This window comes from Hyperolius riggenbachi, chromosome 4, assembly GCF_040937935.1.
Source record: "Hyperolius riggenbachi isolate aHypRig1 chromosome 4, aHypRig1.pri, whole genome shotgun sequence".
NCBI classification, from domain to species: Eukaryota; Metazoa; Chordata; class Amphibia; order Anura; family Hyperoliidae; genus Hyperolius; species Hyperolius riggenbachi.
Window position 1 is genome coordinate 101,381,100 of NC_090649.1, and position 19,170 is coordinate 101,400,269.

General features: G+C 44.0%; 1 protein-coding gene across 1 annotated transcript in view; it reads left to right on the top strand.

Annotated features, from left to right (window-relative positions):
* Window positions 1–18,823, top strand: part of EIPR1 (EARP complex and GARP complex interacting protein 1) — a 316,345-nt gene extending 297,522 nt beyond the window's left edge. The window contains exons 7-9 of the mRNA XM_068280351.1: window positions 1,750–1,917; window positions 8,216–8,383; window positions 18,506–18,823. Of these exons, the coding sequence (XP_068136452.1) occupies window positions 1,750–1,917; window positions 8,216–8,383; window positions 18,506–18,680 (511 nt within the window). The 3' untranslated portion in view covers window positions 18,681–18,823. The remainder of the gene's footprint in view (window positions 1–1,749; window positions 1,918–8,215; window positions 8,384–18,505) is intronic.
* The last annotated feature ends 347 nt before the right edge of the window (window positions 18,824–19,170 follow it).

A 19,170-nucleotide genomic window follows, 5' to 3' on the forward strand; every position in this document is an offset into this window, starting at 1 on the left:
TACGTTCGGGGTTACCACCAGGAAGGTTAAAAGAACAGGCAAATGTTTGTCATTTCATGAGGGCAGCCATCTTTTTGGTTGAAAGGAGGTGGCAGGGATCATGAGATACAGTTCCATCTGTCCTGTGTCCTGATCACCCCTCCCAGCTGTGCGCGCTAGGCTTTTAAATTTCAACTTCAAAAGAAAAAAAAAATTGCCAAAACAGCAGAACGAGAACAGCAACATCAGAAATCCCATCATGCTTTGCACAGCATCAGGGGAAAAATGCCCAGACAGATTTCTTAGCTTCTGTGCAGCTAAAAATGAGGCTTGCATAACAAAAACAAAGTTCTGATGCTGTGAAACTGTTAAAGAAACACCAAGCCTTTTCAGTGCTGCTGAGTAGATTTTTAGTCTGGTGGTTCACAATAACTGAAAGAGGGGAAAAAAAAAGTTTCACTTACCTACGGCTTCCCTCAGCCTCCTGCAGATGTCCTGTCCTGCGCCGTCTCAAACCAATCCTCTGGTCCCTTGCAGGCAGCTAGTTTCCATTTTCGGCAGTGCGCCTGCGTGGCTCTCGCCACGCGCCTACTCTATCGCGCTCCTGCCGCGGCTGTCCTGCGCAGTACGCATACTATATACATACATACGTACGCGTAGCACTCATACTGCGCAGGACGGCCACAGCGTCGAGAGAGCAATCGAGTATGCACGTGGCCTGACCCAGTGAAATCGAAACTAGCCTCCTGCGGGGGACCGGAGGATCAGTTTGAGATGGCACGGCACAGGACATGTGCAAGGAGCTGGGGGAAGCCCCGGGTAAGTGAAACTTTTTTTATCTTTCAGTTAAGGTTCCCTTTAAGCGCTAGTGATTTGAAAAGCTTATGCTAATGCAACGCAGTGGGTGATTTTTGTAAAATCACATCGCTCAAGTGAGAACACACACATAGCATTACATTAGCAAGAGCTTTTAAAATCACAAGCACTTAGAAAAATCTCTTGTAGTTTGAACCAGCCCTTTCTCTTTTTTTTTTTTCCTGCCTTAAATGGTGTATGCATTGCCAGACTCCTCTCCACTGAGCTCTGTAGAAAGTGCACTGCCGTATCTAGCTTGCTTTGTACACACGCGCACACAGCATAGATTGTATTTCAGCAGCTTCAGTAAAGGGGTGAGGAGTATTTCCTTTCTCAGCCTCGTGTCATACTGAACTGCCCTCAGCCAGTCAGCGAGGAGTAGGAATGTGGGAGGGGAGATAACAAGCTTCCCCCTCCCCGGCAATAAACCAGAAAGGAGCAAGGCTAACTGAGATGAGATTCATTGCAGCAGAGACATTTATGATTATATTGGAATGCTTGCAATGCAGGGTCAGGATGTAGACTGCATAATAAACACAGAGCAGTGGTTACATGGAATTTGATTTTATGGCTGACAGTTTTGCTTTAATCTGCTACCGCATAATGTGTTGGCCCATTATAAATAAGGGATAATGATAATAATCTGTTGCTAATGATTAGTTCTGAGAAATGCTAGCCATCCGATTTTTATCCCTAACATTTTATTTACCTTGGAAGCACGAGCCTTTGTTGCTCATAGCATGCTACAAAAGAATGATAATTAAAATGGGACAATGAGTGAATTTATGCAAAGATCACCATCGCGCAGCGTTTCTGTCTGGCACATCTTCAGTGCTGTCTGCTTCCAATGCTCCTCTATGTGCGTTGTCAGTCATAGCCCAGCTTACATCCAGCCATTTGTTTATCCTTTTCCAGGCAGATCTACTGCATCGACAATGCCCACGGACAGCTGGTTCGGGACCTCGACTTCAATCCCAACAAACAGTACTACTTGGCCAGTTGTGGGGATGATTGCAAAGTGAAGTTCTGGGATACCAGGAATGTTAATGAGCCGGTGAAAACACTGGAGGAGCATTCTCATTGGTAGGACTCGCAGGGCTTCTGTTTCTCACTGTTTATTTCTGTTGTATGCAAAGCAAGCTGTTATGGATATAGGCACAGATGGCAGCACAGCCAACTCAACACGTATGTGTTTCAGCAAACAATAGACCAAACACGCAACGAGACAGATTAGCAGAAGGAGGATCGGCAAATGGACATGTCTGCAGCTCCAGTGCCAGTCGCGTGTTCTGTCTGGACGATAGCATATCGACTATCCACTCTCAGGTTTACACGGACCTGAACTCGGAACTTCCTCTCTGCTCTAAAAGATAAGCAACGGCATTAAACCTTTAAAAAAATGTCTGTGTTACAGCTGATACAAATCCTGCAATAAACCTGCAGTGTGTCTACTTCCTGCTTTCATGGAAGCAGACAAAGGGTGAACACCCTGTGTTTACAGATTAGCTGCTCTGCCAAGGCAGTCAGCTGAGACGGCTGAGAGATCAGATTACAGTTGTGATTAGTCACAGATGAGGGAGAATTACACACAGACAAGATTTAAAACATTTATATTGCGCTATTCTCCTGGCAGATTCAAAGCGTCAATTAGACAGGCTAAACTCTCTCAATACATACAGGGTGCATTTCTTTATGTTTTCCTTCTGTCCTGTGCAAAAGTTCAGGTCCACTTTAACCACTTAAGGACCAGGCTAGTTTTCAGTGATCTGTGCTGCGTGGGCTCTCCAGCCCACAGCACAGATCACATTGCAGCCAGGGCGACCAGACTTCCCCCCCCCCCCCCCCCCTTTTTTCCCCACTAGGGGGATGTCCTGCTGGGGGGGGGGTCTGATCGCCACCGCTATTTTGCTTTAGCGGGGGGGGGGGGGTAGGGGGCTCCTCAAAGCCCCCCTCTGCAGCAATTTCCAGCCTCCCTCTCTTTCCCTCCCTCCCCTCCTTCCCATGGGCGGTACAGGTCGGCGATCCGTCCTGTACCGCCTCTGATAGGCTTAAGCCTATCAGATGCCACGATCTCCGGCCAATCAGAGGCTGGGGATCGCCGATCTCCTTTACGGCGCCGTGCGACGTAAACACCGGGGATTTCTTCCCCCCGTGTTTACATTTCGCCTGTGAGCCGCGATCGGAGGCTCGCAGGTTGTTCACGGAGACACCCTCCGTAAACTGACATGGACCGGCCGCTCGTTCCATGTAAAACCACTTACGACCTGCCGCCGTTAGGCGGTCGTTAAGTGGTTAAAGTAACGAATAATATCTGTACTTTTTTGGTATTATAGTATATGGGGACACATATTTACTTTCTGATGCACAAATATTTCTACATACCGTATACATTCGCTGGTTGTGCTGCACCTATTGTGCTATGTGTGCTTTGAACGTAAAAAGCTCACTATCATGAACAATTGTAACATTTAAAATACACAAGTAAAGTTACTTGTATTAAAGTGTACCTTAAGTGTCCCCAAAAAATTGAGTTTTACTCACCTGGGGCTTACCTCAGCCCCCTGCAGCTGATCGGTGCCCACGACGAGTCGCTCTGATGCTCCGGGTCCCGCTGGCGGCCACTTCCGGTTTCGCCGTCAGGACCCGTCAGGCTGGGGAACGCGGCTGATACTACGCGTTCCCAGCCAAAATAGCACCCCTATGCGGCCATCTGTCCGCATAGGCACCCGTATGCGGACATATGGCCGCATAGGGGTGCTATTTTGGCTGGGAACGGAAACGGAATGGTTTTAACTTATATTCATATCCACTTACCAGCATGTTATATAGAGTTTTTTGACTGCAGTAGTCGTGTGTGGTTTCACGTTTTAATAGATGTGATATTATGATGTATGACCCTTCACCCAACACCCCCACATGTTCTATTTATTGGGACAAGTTCCCTCCTATCACCCCATGCACACCCATTCCGCCTAAGGTGATTTATCTATAATTTTATGCATATCCTGCCAGTAATGGCGCACGCATGGACTCTCCGGCGGGCCACTTCCGCCAGTACTGTAGTCCTCTCGCACTCCAATAGGAAGCACTTCACCCGACCTCCACCTACGGACCAATGACGCGCGCTGTGGGCGGAGTCTCGGGTCGAGATATCCGAGACTCAGAAGCGCCGTCATTTGCCCGGATACGCACGTGAGCAAGCGCTACAGAGCGCGAAACGGCTGTTGTGCACATCCATCACCCCCTGGTCACCACACCCCTTTGCAGGCCTCACTGGATGTATCTACGATATTTGATGCAAGACTGCTGACAGGTTTGATGTTTATTTTTCAATACCACATGTCATCTGGCTGCGGACAGTGAATAAATGCAGTAACAGGACGGTGCCCGGTCTCTGCATCTTTATGTTTTCATGTAAGAGATTATAATACCTATCTATTCTAATTAACATAACTAATGTAATTTGATGACAGTATGTTTGTTTAGGCTGAAGTTCCCCTTTAAGGTCTTGGCTACATGCAAGGGTTGCCAATGCTTGTCCTACGCAGTGCTGCTCAAATCCGATCCGGATGAAATCCGGATAGTAGCTATTCGGATGTCATCTGGATAAACTCAAATCACCTGTGCGTGCGGGCTGGGCGGGGTTTTAATCTTACCTATCATGACATCTTCTTCGTCCGTCCCTCGGCGCCTCCCACGATGCGCTCCATTCTGGTGTCACGTGAATATACACTTCCTCCTTCAACCCGGAAGGAGGAAGTGTTTTTAGTCATGCGACGCCAGATTGGAGCGCATCGTGGGAGGTGCCGAGGGACGGACGCGTTACCATAGCAGTGCTTGCACTACTAGAGTACCGTGGGTCGCGCTTATAGTGTAACTCAATCCTGCAGGCAGTAACAGTAATATTGCTGTGCGCTATCTGCTATATTACCGCACATTTGTGCATCAACCTCTTAGTAGTTTGCAATATCGGTGTGTGGACGTCATTGGAAAGACTTGTTGTTTGTCATAAGGTGCCCATAGACAGTAAAAAAAATTGATTTTTCTGTTTATTTGACCAAAACAATCGGATTTAAAAAGCCGAAAAGAATCTTTTTATTTTTTTTTTTTACTTTTTTTTGATCAAGAAGAACGAATGATTATTCCGTTTTTTCAATAAAAATCCGATCGGACATGTTGAAAAAATCTTTATATTCCTTTTAATGGAAAAATCGAACTAAATTATCTAATCCAAAAAAAGAAATTAACAAATTGTACCATGTATTGGCACCATTAGTCGCCCCTTAAAGAGAAACTCCAACCTAGAATTGAACTTTATCCCAATCAGTAGCTGAGACCCCCTTTTACAAGAGAAATATAATGATTTTCACAAACAGACCATTAGGGGGCTCTGTATGACTGATTTTGTGCTGAAACCCCTCTCACAAGAAGCTCTCAGTACCGCGGTACTCTGGGCAAACTGCCACAATGTAACAATGTTCACAGACAGGAATTAGCTGTTTACAGGTGTCTCTAACAGCCAGAACAGCTAGGAACAGCTACATAACCTGCCCACAGTAAAAATGTCACCATGTAATAAATGTCAGAATGTAAATCGGGGAGAGGAAAGATTTTACAATGAGCAAACACTGGCTAAATCATTTATACATAATTATGGTAAAAAATGAAGCACTTTTTTTACTACATTATTTTCACTAGAGTTCCTCTTTAACCTCCTGAGCGGTATGGACGAGCTCAGCTCGTCCATCACCGCCGGAGGCTGCCGCTCAGGCCCTGCTGTGCCGATTTTCCTCAAATAAAAAGCAGCACACGCAGCCGGCACTTTGCCAGCCGCGTGTGCTGCCTGATCGCCGCCGCTCTGCGGCGATCCGCCGCGAGCAGCGGCGAAAGAGGGTCCCCCCAGCCGCCCGAGCCCTGCGCAGCCGAACCAATCAGTTCCGGCCAGCGCTAAGGGCTGGATCGGAGGCGGCTGACGTCAGGACGTCGGCTGACGTCAATGACGTCACTCCGCTCGTCGCCATGGCAACGAGGAAAGCCAAACAAGGAAGGCTGCTCATTGCAGCCTTCCTTGTTACTTATGCTTGCCGGAGGCGATCAGAAGAACGCCTCCGGAGCGCCCTCTAGTGGGCTTTCATGCAGCCAACTTTCAGTTGGCTGCATGAAATAGATTTTTTTTTATAAAAAAAAAACCTACCGCAGCCTCCCTGGCGATCTCAATAGAACGCCGGGGAGGTTAAAGAGACTCTGAAGCCTCTTAAAAATCCTTTTTTTATTACACAATCCTGTTTAACACATTAGCCCTACCTAAACCGCCGCATCCCCGCCGCTGTAATCTATCTAAATCCCCCCTAACTCCCCCCTCCCTCTCCCCCGCAAAATCCACAACTCTGCCTCCATGTGCCGTCTATCAGCGGCGGATCTCCGCCTCTCCCCGCCCCTCTTAGTGAAGGAAGACTGAGAGGGGCGGGGGAGAGGCAGCGATCCGGGCTGACAGACGCGCTGAGAGGCAGAGCTGCAGCTCATAGCTCTGCCTCTCACGGAAGCGTTGCCCGGATTGCCCTCCAGGGAGTTAGGGGGGATTTAGATAGATTACAGCGGCAGGGATGCGGCGGTTTAGGTAGGGCTAATGTGTTAAACAGGATTGTGTAATTAAAAAAGGATTTTTAAGAGGCTTCAGAGTCTCTTTGTCCTTCCCGTGATTTTATTCGCAGTCTCCTTCAGACTGTCAAATAATTTGATGAACGACAGGTTAGAAGTTGTGTCCATCTAGCATATGTCCCCAATCAATATTATTCAGCTATGGTAATTTAAAAGTTGTTTTTTTTTACGTTTAAAAATGCATGAGTTTGTGGTATAAGTATCGTTAATTTGAATGTGTGGATAAAAAAAAAATAGAAAATAAGACCTAACACGTTTATTTTTTATTTTGTACTGAAATTGTTACGCAAAAGGAAGACCATTCAAGCGCGTACTTCTTCTTAATGCAATACATTTTACTAGTGTATGGTATGGTATCGTTGTTTCGCATGGTGCCAGTGCTTCCTCCCCAGCAGACATTAGCAGATGATGTATCTGTCTAGAAGGTCAGAATGGACGACACCCCTGAGCCCAGTATAGTCTGGGGTTTCTATGGAAACCTCACACAGTTCAGTGTAAGGAAAAAATTTTAACGCATGGCATGGCATAGTATAGATTTTTTCAAACCTTTATTTTCCACACCACATTGCATGTCTGAAGAGAGCTGTGTATAAGCAGATTCGTTATTATGTATCATCGTCTTTCGTGATAACGTACATAGTTCATTACAGACAGGGACTGATAATACAACAAATACATGCATGGTGTATCCGGTAGATAGTACAGATATTTAAATGTGTAAATGACCAGTACATACAGTTGTGGAAGAACATTTACAGCAAGGATAAGAAAATGCAGAGAGAGAGAGCAGCTTTTTTATGCTTACAGTCTACTAGGCAATCACAGAAAAAGAAACCGTTGCCCAACTGCCAAAATAGTGAGCAAGTGAGTAGAGAGGTGCCGGGCATCTTTGTATAGATGTTTTCCAGGGAGTGCTTTTGTTAAAGAGGAACTTCAGACTAAACAAACATACTGTCATTAAGTTCCATTAGTTATGTTAATTAAAATAGATAAGTAATATAATCTCTTACCCACCCTGTTTTAAAAGAACAGGCAAATGTTTGTGATTTCATGGGGGCAGCCATCTTTTAGGTTGAAAGGAGGTGATGGGGAGCATGAGACACAGTTCCAACTGTCCTGTGTCCTGATAACCCCTCCCAGCTATGTGCGCTAGGCAACGAGAAAAAAACACATCAGAAATCCCATTATGCTTTGCACAGCATCAAGGGAAAATTGCCCGGGCAGATTTCTTCTGTGCAGCTAAAAATGAGGCTTGGGTAAGAAAAACAAAGTTCTAATGCTGTGAAACTGTTAAAGAAACACCAAGCCTTTTCAGTGCTGCTGAGTAGATTTTTAGTCTGAAGGTAAGTATAAAGGTTACTGAGAATCCCCCATGAGGAGATGGAGTAATGCAAAGTCCATCAGTTTTTAATACTTACTGGAAATGACTGAAACATAGGGAAAATGTAATTTACAGTGCATTTCACTTTGGGGGAAAAAAAATATTTTTATATGCATTTTAAATGTTACAATTTTTCGCATTAGTGGTCCTTTAAGAGGCGTTTCCTACACGTTATTATGCCTTCCAAGTGAGTGTAGCAAATATATTTATTTATGTAAAGTGACCAGAGTTTCCTGCATACATAAGACATACATAAGACAGCAGTCTTGCTCGGGGTAAATCTTTATTCCTTGGTTTTATATTACTGTAATTACCGTAATTAAATTCTGACTTTGCTTCTAGGGTTTGGAGTGTCAGATACAATCATTCACATGACCAGCTGGTTTTAACAGGCAGCAGTGACAGTAGAGTGATCCTGTCAAACATGGTGTCCATTTCATCTGAGCCATTTGGACATCTTGTTGATGATGAAGATTTGAGCGATCAGGAGGACAATCAACACGAAGAAAAGTAAGTTAGACTACTGTACAATGGCTTCAATTCATCAAAGGCTGTTCAATAACAAAATCCCAGTCGTTAAAATACTGCATTCGGTATTTTACACTTGTGTGTGCTAATTCATCAATATTTTCCCATGTGCGGTAGATGTTCGTTAAGTTACCGAACTACTACCGCATCAATTCATCAAAGGCTGTTCCATAACAGCAGAGCAGTGCAGAGCAGCTTGGAGTGTCTTTGCGTTGTTACAAGCTGCTGTGAGGCATTTACAATAGAAGGCATCCCAACATCCCTTTAGATGTAAACATTTGTTATATTTACAGTTTTTATACTGCTTCTGCTGCTCTGAATCTGTCCATCAGTCTTTCTTAACATTTTATTTAATTGCCACAACTTAGATGAACTTCCTGGAGACATTACACATGCCATGCTTGCTGATTTCACCACTAGAAACTTTGCATTTTTAAACAGGGACTCAAAGGATTACACCACCGAAGGGTACCTGGAAAATATATTTTATCCTGTTCTCTCTGCTCACTGCCTGGGGGGTCTGAAAGCTTGTTCCACTGGAGAAACATGTGTGACCTATCAGCGGCACTTGCAGGAGAACAGGGGCCGTTTCTATTGGCTGCCTTCTCATGTCAATCATGAGGACATACACAGGAAGGCATTCAAAGCTAGTTTCTGACAGAGGAGAGCTGGAGATAATCACTTAATGTGTTAGCGAATGCTGTAACCTTGATGAATTGACATTTACTGACATTTGCTGACATGTGTTGAACACAAGTCGGTAATTTATCTCATTGCTCTGTAATTTCAGCTTTTCATGCGGTAACAGCTTTGATGAATTAACATTTTCTTAAGTGCTCCGTAAAGTCAGCTGTTTTCAGCATTACCGAATGCGGTAATGCTTGATGAATTGAAGCCAATGTCTTGAATGGCATAAGAAGACTATAAGTAAAAAGTTCAAAATTGGAAAGGTGTTCTGAACTTTGGAAATGGGTTAGAACAATTATGGCAGGCTAGCATATACATACAGTGGCTTGCAAAAGTATTCGGCCCCCTTGAAGTTTTCCACATTTTGTCACATTACGGCCACAAACCTGAATCTATTTTATTAGAATTTCACGTGAAAGACCAATACAAAGTGGTGTACACGTGAGAAGTGGATCGAAAATCATACATGATTCCAGACATTTTTTACAAATCAATAACTGCAAAGTGGGGTGTGTGTAATTATTCAGCCCCCCTGAGTCAATACTTTGTAGAACCACCTTTTGCTGCAATTACAGCTGCCAGTCTTTTAGGGTATGTCTCTACCAGCTTTGCACATATAGAGACTGAAATCCTTGCCCATTCTTCTTTGCAAAACAGCTCCAGCTCAGTCAGATTAGATGGACAGCGTTTGTGAACAGCAGTTTTCAGATCTTGTCACAGATTCTCGATTGGATTTAGATCTGGACTTTGACTTGACCATTCTAACACATGGATAAGTTTTGTATTAAACCATTCCATTGTTGCCCTGGCTTTATGTTTAGGGTCGTTGTCCTGCTGGAAGGTGAACCTCCGCCCCAGTCTCAAGTCTTTTGCAGACTCCAAGAGGTTTTCTTCCAAGATTGCCCTGTATTTGGCTCCATCCATCTTCCCATCAACTCTGACCAGCTTCCCCGTCCCTGCTGAAGAGAAGCACCCCCAGAGCATGATGCTGCCACCACCATATTTGACAGTGGGGATGGTGTGTTCAGAGTGATGTGCAGTGTTAGTTTTCCGCCACAGAAAGCATTTTGCATTTTGGCCAAAAAGTTCCATTTTGGTCTCATCTGACCAGAGCACCTTTTTCCACATGATTGCTGTGTCCCCACATGGCTTGTGGCAAACTGCAAATGCTTCTTATGCTTTCTTTTAACAATGGCTTTCTTCTTGCCACTCTTCCATAAAGGCCAACTTTGTGCATTGCATCACTAATAGTTGTCCTATGGACAGATTCCCCCACCTGAACTGTAGATCTCTGCAGCTCATCCAGAGTCACCATGGGCCTCTTGACTGCATTTCTGATCAGCACTCTCCTTGTTCGGCCTGTGAGTTTAGGTGGATGACCTTGTCTTGGTAGGTTTACAGTTGTGCCATACTCCTTCCATTTCTGAATGATCACTTGAACAGTGCTCCGTGGGATGTTCAAGGCTTTGCAAATCTTTTTGTAGCCTAAGCCTGCTTTAAATTTCTCAATAACTTTATCCCTGACCTGTGGTGTGTTCTTTGGACTTCACGGTGTTGTTGCTCCCAATATTCTCTTAGACAACCTCTGAGGCCCTCACAGTTCAACTGATTTTGTACTGACATTAGATTACACACAGGTGCACTCTATTTAGTCATTAGTACTCATCAGGCAATGTCTATGGGCAACTGACTGCACTCAGACCAAAGGGGCTGAATAATTACGCACACCCCACTTTGCAGTTATTTATTTGTAAAAAATGTTTGGAATCATGTATGATTTTCGTTCCACTTCTCACATGTACACCACTTTGTGTTGGTCTTTCACGTGAAATTCCAATAAAACTGATTCATGTTTGTGGCAGTAATATGACAAAATGTGGAAAACTTCAAGGGGCCGAATACTTTTGCAAGCCACTGTATGGTGAACCATGGATTGGCTATCTTGTTGATTAATAAAAGAAAACAAAACAAAGTTGATATGTGTGTGGCGACAAACCTACTTTATTACTTTAAGTATAAAGGGGAATTAAGCTAAGGTTGGACACGCACTAGCAATTCTGATTGTACAAATGTATACGATTTTATTTTTTCTTTTCATTCCACAGTCTTACCAACATTTATGTACTATAAAGGCCTACAGCCATAATCTTTGTACTGCTTGCTTCAGTACAAAGCTATAAAGCCCTTTTCTTGTGCCACTCTTTGGCCACGAAAAGGCCAACATAACGAACGATACGAAAAATCCATAGTTCGTAGTAGCGAGATCTGTTGTTCCCTTATCTGTGCTCTCTTTTTTATGTTGTGTATAAAGTTTCTGTATTTCAGTGAGCAGAGGCACTTCTCATACAAGGTACCACCCACATTAAGACAGCAGATAATGTTGACACCTTTCCCCACAGCAGCACTTGGGACCTGATACGATTAACTTTTCACTAAGGTTTTGTCAGAAGAGATGTTTTCTCATCACATTTACAAAATAACAAATAACATATTTTTCGGTCCATAAAATGCACCTAGGTTTAGAGGACAAAAACCAAGGTAAAAGAAAAAAATACTACACCTGGTAGGCCATGGTAGGGGGGCATCTTGTGGATCTTCTCCCCTACACCCCTCCCATTATTATTTTCCCCTTGTACCTCTTGAGTCCCCCCTTGTGCCCCTTCTGTGTCCCTCCTGTGTCTTCCTTTGCCATCCTTGTAACCCTCTTTGTCTTCTCTGTCCCCCTGTGTCTCCTTTGTCCAGTGTCCTGTCTGTCCCTCTTTGGCCTCTTTCGCCCTGCTTGTGTCGCTTCTGTTCCCCTGCAGAGCCTTCTGTTCCCCTGCACAGCCTTCTGTCCTCCTGTACAGCCTTAAGGTGCTTACACACTCGCTACCGCCAGCAATGACGAGTCCGTCAGACCCTCCCGCTGGGCGGGCGTTCCAGCGACAGTAGTGCGTGTGTACAGTCTGTCAGGCAGACTGATAAGGCTGTTGTTGTACGATCCGCTGAGCAGATTGTTCAGAAACAGCCTTATCACTCCGCTACTGTCGGCTGAACGTTCGCTCAGCGGGAATGTCCGGCGGACCCGTCGTTGCCGGCAGTAGTGCGTGTGTACGCACCATTATGTCCCCATGTGCAGACTTTTTCCCCCTTTTGCAGCCTTCTATTCCCTTGTCCCCCCGCCCCAGTGCAGCCTTCTGTCCCCCTTTGTAGCCCTCTGTCCTCTTGTGCAGCCTTCTGTCCCCCACATCGGCTTGAAGGGGAGCAGGAATGGAGTTCCGGGATAAGCTTCTGAGCAGGGTGGATGCACAGATTCCCTCCGTGCACTCCATGGTTCCAGCTTCCCAGGACTCTATTCAGGTGACAGACGTGTGCGGCCAATCAGGTGGGGGGCACTGCATTAAATGAGCCAATCCTTCTGCCTGCACTTCTAACAGAAGCTGACAGTCCCGAGGGCGGGATCAGGGCACCGTCATTGGGCCAATCACTGCCCTCACTCAGTAGTAGTGAGTGCAGTGATTGGCCCAATGATGGAGCCCTGATGAAGGCGAAAACCCCCTACAAAACTTTTACTAATAAGACCTAGAAGAGAAAAAATCCTTCCTAATTCCAGATGGCAATCAGATAAAACACTTAGATCAACATTCCTGGGAATTACCTAGTAACCATAGCCATGGATGTCCTTCAATGCAAGGAAAGCATCCAAACCTCATTTAAAGGTAGTTATAGAATATGCCATAACTACGCCAAGTGGTAGTGCAGTCTGCATTTTAATCACTCTTACTGTAAAAAACCCTTTGTTCCATGCAAATCATATCTCCTAGTCCTTTGCACAAGCCTAGGGGCAAAAAGATCATCTGCAAAACTTTTATATTGCCCTCTGATGTACTTTTATATGCTAATTAGATCTCCTCTACGGTCTCTTTTCTCCACACTAAATAAGCACAATTTATCTAACCTTTTCTAGTAAGAGAGAACTTCCGTCCCTTTGATAAATTTTGTTGCTTGTCTCTGTACCTGCTCTAAAACTGCAATACCCTTCCTGTAATGCTGTGCCCAGAACTGAATTCCATATTCCAGATGCGGCCTTACTAGAGAGCTAAACAGGGGCAGTATTAAGATAGCATCCCAAGTTTTTATTTCCCTTTTAATGTTTCCCAAAATGTTATTTGCTTTAGCTGCTGCTGGTTGACATTGAGTATGCTTATTTAACTTGTTGTCGACCAGTACTCCTATGTCCCTCTCCTAGTCTGATGCTCTCATACTGTGTATGTATGCCGTTTATTTTGTATGGTGCTAGACCATTGGCTTAACCAAGATGCAGCATGAGTTTACTGTAATTTATAAAAAGAAAAGTGCTCAGTGTTTGCACAGATCATTATTCCTTCATCCTGCCAGATATACATTAAATACTCTTCAGAGGTGAATAATGGTGTCAGGCAGAGAACGGCAGCAGTGAAAGATCTTACTGCCCTTGCTTGAATCACTTCTGCTATGATTCACCCTAGCATGGCTGATAAACAAATGAGCTACTTGCACGGTCACAGGTTTCCTGCTATTTATAGGAAAGATATTGCTGCCCAATTAACTGGATATTTTCCGATACTTCATATTATTTCTGCATACAGTAATGAGCAGCTTGCAGCTCAAAATATTTGTCACTTCTTAGCAAAAACCTTGTACTTGTGCTCGACTTATGTTGTTTGAAACGTCCAACAAATGACACATTTCGCCATATCGGACAACAATAGTGTAAGAAAATGTAGCCAATGGCAATGAAGTGACCCCTATTGAGCATTTTGCTAACCAGCAGATCAATTTAGACACCTGTTGGGAGATATGCAGTCGGCCACGTTTGTACAATGTCGTTAAAATGAAATTGTTCTACAGAATGTGCACATGGTTCATTCCACTTGCGAGCACAATATTTAAAGAGAATCTGTATTGTTAAAATCGCACAAAAGTAAACATACCAGTGCGTTAGGGGACATCCCCTATTACCCTCTGTCACAATTTCGCCGCTCCTCGCCGCATTAAAAGTGGTTAAAAACAGTTTTAAAAAGTTTGTTTATTAGCAAACAAAATGGCCACCAAAACAGGAAGTAGGTGGATGTACAGTATGTCCACACATAGAAAATACATCCATACACAAGCAGGCTGTATACACCCTTCCTTTTGAATCTCTAGAGATCATTTGTGTGTTTCTTTCCCCCTGCAGTTAATATGCACTGAAGTTTCAGGCTGCTTGTTTTTCTCCTGCAAACAGCTTTGCCCTTGTTTGTAATTCCTCAGTATTTGAAAGCCCAGCCAGCTCAGAGGACGATTTATCCAGCTTGTAAAAGATGAGAGAAGAGAGAAGCTGCCCTAATCTAAATAATACACAGGCAGTGTGCATAGAGGGGCCTGGAAGGGGGAGTTCATAGCAGAACCACAACACTGAAGAACTTGGCAGCCTTCCAGACACAGGCTGACAAGTCTGACAGGGGAAAGATACATTGATTTATTACAGAGACAGTGATAGTATAAAGTGCTGCAGTAAGCCAGAACACATTAGAATAGCTTTTGAAACTTGTAGGATGATAAAAAACAGGATGCAATTTTTGTTACGGAGTCTCTTTAAGCGCTTGATCACAACATGATCTCATTCCACGCTAGCGCAGAAAGACCACATGTTGCTACTTTAGCGTGTGATCAGAACATGATCTCACTTGCGCGCAAGCGCAGAAAGACCATATGTTGCCAATCCAGCACGTGAATAGAACATGTTTTTCTTCTACCCAAGGGCAAGAATAACACATTGTTTTTTCGTACAAGGAATGTGAGCAAATGTAAGAAATGTAACTTGTTGCACAGCAATTCATTGTTCTTGTTCTGCACAAGGGCAGAAATTACAGCAACTTCTCTAGGTGCTGTGATGAACTATATTAACCCATCCAGTACCAGACCGAATATAATTCACATTTAACATATATATGTGAACAGTAACCCCGTACATTAAATACATTAAAGGATTTTCCATACATTAAGACAGTCATGTCACAAACGTATCACACCACCACAATCAACAAGTTCACCATAACCCCTGCATTGTGTGAAAGTATCAATCAACCTTGTGTGTCACAGAGGGTGGAAATCGTACTAAAATATTAGCCTGGTTTCATGACACCACAGGGCCAAATCTCCATTTCCTATTTACTTGTTTTGAATGCAAAAGGAATCGCCAGCAAGATCCATGGCAGAATGTGATGTAAAGCTGAGTAAATGTGGCCTCTGACGTGTGGTAAATCCTGGCATATAAGGGCTTTGATAAAGCCTCCTTTGAAAAGATTCAATCTCTGCCGATGTCAAGAGAAGCAGAGATTTAGGCTGAAGCGTAAGATGCTGCATGTGTAGAGACATGCCCATTTCACAGGGTTTTAATATCAGAACAGCTCTAAGCTATTATAAAACCTGATAACGAAAAAATGTTTTACAAATGTTTGCGAGGGAAGGAAGAGGAGACAAAGCATTTGAAACAATTTCACAGTGTATTAAACATGTGCATTTAGCCATAATGCTAAAAGCCAAAATAGAAGTGGCGGTAAAATGTTGTAAATTTATTTCCTTTTGTTTAGCTGCTGTTTGCACGGTACGCAGATATACAGAACTCTGTACTTTGCCAGTAACAAAATGGCTGCTCCGCCACTTCAGGTGAAACTCCAACGCCTCAAGAGATGAGGGCTAGCAGCAACTGGCACTTAGAGCAACACATAGGTCATTTCCTGGAACATACAGCCTCCATATCTTATAAATATATTTTCTGCTTTCAGCTGCAGGGCGCACGTATATAAAAATACTTTCTACTTTTATCTGTGACAAGATGGCCACCAGCGATTCTACCTCACATGAACTGCAGCGATATGGCAGGTTTATTCCGGCAAAAGCTGTCAATTGGAAATCTACATTTGAAGTCGCTTTATATACCATGCTGAGCAGTTCCACGAGTTTAAATAAAATTTCGATCTATTTTTCAGACTGTCAGCATGTAGTTAAATGCAAGGATATGTATTTTATTTTCTAATGAAAGAAAAGTATGCGCTGTTCTATCTGATGCTACTGTGGATATTTCTCCAACAAGCAGTAATTACCTTATTTCCTGGTAGCCTGGAGCTGACCACTGTCCTGTTTTTTTTTCCCCTTACTACATTAGTCTACAGTTTATGACAAGCAGCTGTATTCAATGGCAAAAAACATTTATTTTTCATACACGTATTCTTGTTTAACCAAGGTAAATAGGTTTGGTATAATTGAAAATTGAGGTACGTGTAGAACAATATCCTGTTATTTCATCTGCAAGATGGGAGGAGGCGCCCCAATGGTGATACAATATGTATTGAGTATATGTAAGTAATGGGAACAGTTTTACCTCGTGATAGAGGTTACGATTTTTATTGTTAGACACAATAAAATGACAACATGTTTCATGGGGACCTGCCCGCTTCCTCAGGTCCATATGAGACCGTGTCTGAGCTGTGTAACTCTGTTTCAGAGCGCCATAGAAAGACTTTTTCTCTTTTTTACCCAACCGAGTCATTATAACCAAGTCGAACCGGTCCTTTCCCACATGCCTGAAATTATGGTTGCCTACAGCAACCCACATTTATGAGTAGTTGTCATTTCTTTATATTTGCCATTTCCCAAAAATACTACTATGGGCGCTCCTGGTGCGTCTCCTTTTCTTACCGGTACCTGAGTTTCCAAACCTGAAATTCATCTACCAGACCTCCCAGAAACATCTATTTCATCTAGCAGTTTCAGTAATACTTTGTTGTACACCCACACATATATCGGGGTGGAGATTTCAGGAATGGTAGGTGGAGCTAAAATGCATGTGTGAAAAATTGTCTACTCATCTTTTTTTATAGTGATCGTGGAGAATATGGGAGTAATTGAAACTTAAGTATATAATGATAAAGTTCATAATCAAAGTTTATCATCATTGAAAACTGCATGACCAAAGGTTTTTGGTACTTCCACAGATTTGGCAAGGGAAATTGCCAAGACTTGGGTACTTTGGGTGTGTGAAACAGTTTTTGATTATTTCCCATCAACAGGGCCGGTTTAAGCAGCATGGGGGCCCCAGGGCAAAGGTAACCTGGGAGCCCCCTACCCAAAGGCAGTCACAACGCCACCCCCCCCCTTCCCATTGACTCCATGGCAGCCAGCCCAGTGATCCATCCCCCCTCCCCCCTACACCCAGTAAAATTGTCCTCTCTTCATAGGTAGTATGGAGTCCCCAGTGTGGTGTCCCCAGTATAGGTATAGTAGTGACCCCAGCATAGGTAAAGTAGTACCCTCAGTATAGATTTGCTCCAGTGTGTGTATATGTATGTGTGTGTGTGTATATATATATATATATATATATATATATATATATATATATATATATATATATATATATATGTATATATATATATATATAGGAATAAGACTGCCCCCAGTGCCCCTCACCTTGTCTCAGATCTCCAGATCAGCGCGGCGAAACAGATCTCCAGATCAGCGCGGCCACTTGACTTACAGACCTCATGCTCAGAGCAGGATCTGAGGCAGAGCGGCCACCGCATAACTTCAAATGCAGGAAGACGGGTGATGTCACTTCCGCATATGAAGTCAGGCGGTGCTGTGCGCTGCCCTATTTGCCTCGGGTCCTGCTCTGAGCCTGAGGTCTGTTAGTCCGGTCGTCGCGCTGATCATGAGGTCTGAGTGGGGAATTATTTAAAGAAGCAAAGGGGGATGCCTGCGGGGGCCCCTTTGGACCCTGGTGCCCTAGGGCAGTTGCCCCTTTTTCCTGTATTATAGCGCCGGCCCTGCCCATCAATCAGTTAAAATTAAGCGATTTACTGCACTGTGGCGGTACTTGTTATGGGTGTCAAGATCCTGATGGCCACATATGTTTTATGACACTTGTGAGCTGGGCCCCCAGGCCATGAAGGGCACCAAGGGGAGTCAAGGGAAGAGGTGTGGACATTTGGGGGCCCCATCAAAGTATCTCTGGGGAGCCCTGTGAATTGTAGTTATGCCACTGGCCGGATGTGAGAGCTGCCAGACCCCTGAGTACCCGACACCATGAGAAGCCAGCGATTGCTCCATCCATCAGCGATCAGTACACGGTACAAGCGGCCTCCGTGTTACGGATTACTTTGTCTCAGTGAACACGGATAATACGCTTCCTGTTCTTTTTGATAGTGAACAGGTTAAAGTGACAAAAACACATTAATAATGCCTGACATGAGCAGAAGACAATAGAGATTTAAAAAATGATCTGTGACCTCAGAACACCCCAGCGGGGCCTGTCCCTGTCCGTCATTCTCCCTCCAGCCTTATAATTACCGTGTGGGATAAATAGGTGGCGTCACATTTTTCCTCCCTGGCTAATTGCCTTTTTTGTTTCCCTCTTAGAACAAAAGAGCCACTTCAGGACAGTATAATAGCTACCTATGAAGAACATGAAGACAGCGTGTATGCCGTGGAATGGTCCTCCGCAGACCCCTGGCTCTTCGCTTCTTTAAGCTATGATGGAAGGCTGGTTATTAACCGAGTCCCGAGAGCACTCAAATATAACATACTGCTGTAATTTCTGCCTCCGTCCGAGCTCAAGTGATTGCATGGCACTGACAGCTTATTTCCTGTAATTTGGAGGCTCGAGAGCTGGATATCAGCAATGTGTTATTATATTTGTTTATTGTAAGCTTTGTAATAAATGACCAGATCTCGGGGGCCCGCGGCTGACCTCTTTATATTGTTCTGTTAGGGCGCTGTCATACTCTATTCAAATGATATAGATGTCAGCCACTGTTAATAATGCTGATATGTGTGCAGGGATGGGCTGTTCATGCTTTATGTTGGAAACACTTGTCCGTATTATGGCTTTGTGCTGATGACGTTAAAGGACCACTTTCGTAAAAAAAAATTGTCAAATTTAAAGAGAAATTGTAACAAAAAAAAACAAAACCACAGCCCATGTGGGCTACTTACCCTGGGATCCTAATGAGGCTTCCCCTTTCCTCTTCACCCTCCAGGATCCAGTGCTGTCAGCCCCCTGAAAATACAGCCAATGAACCTGT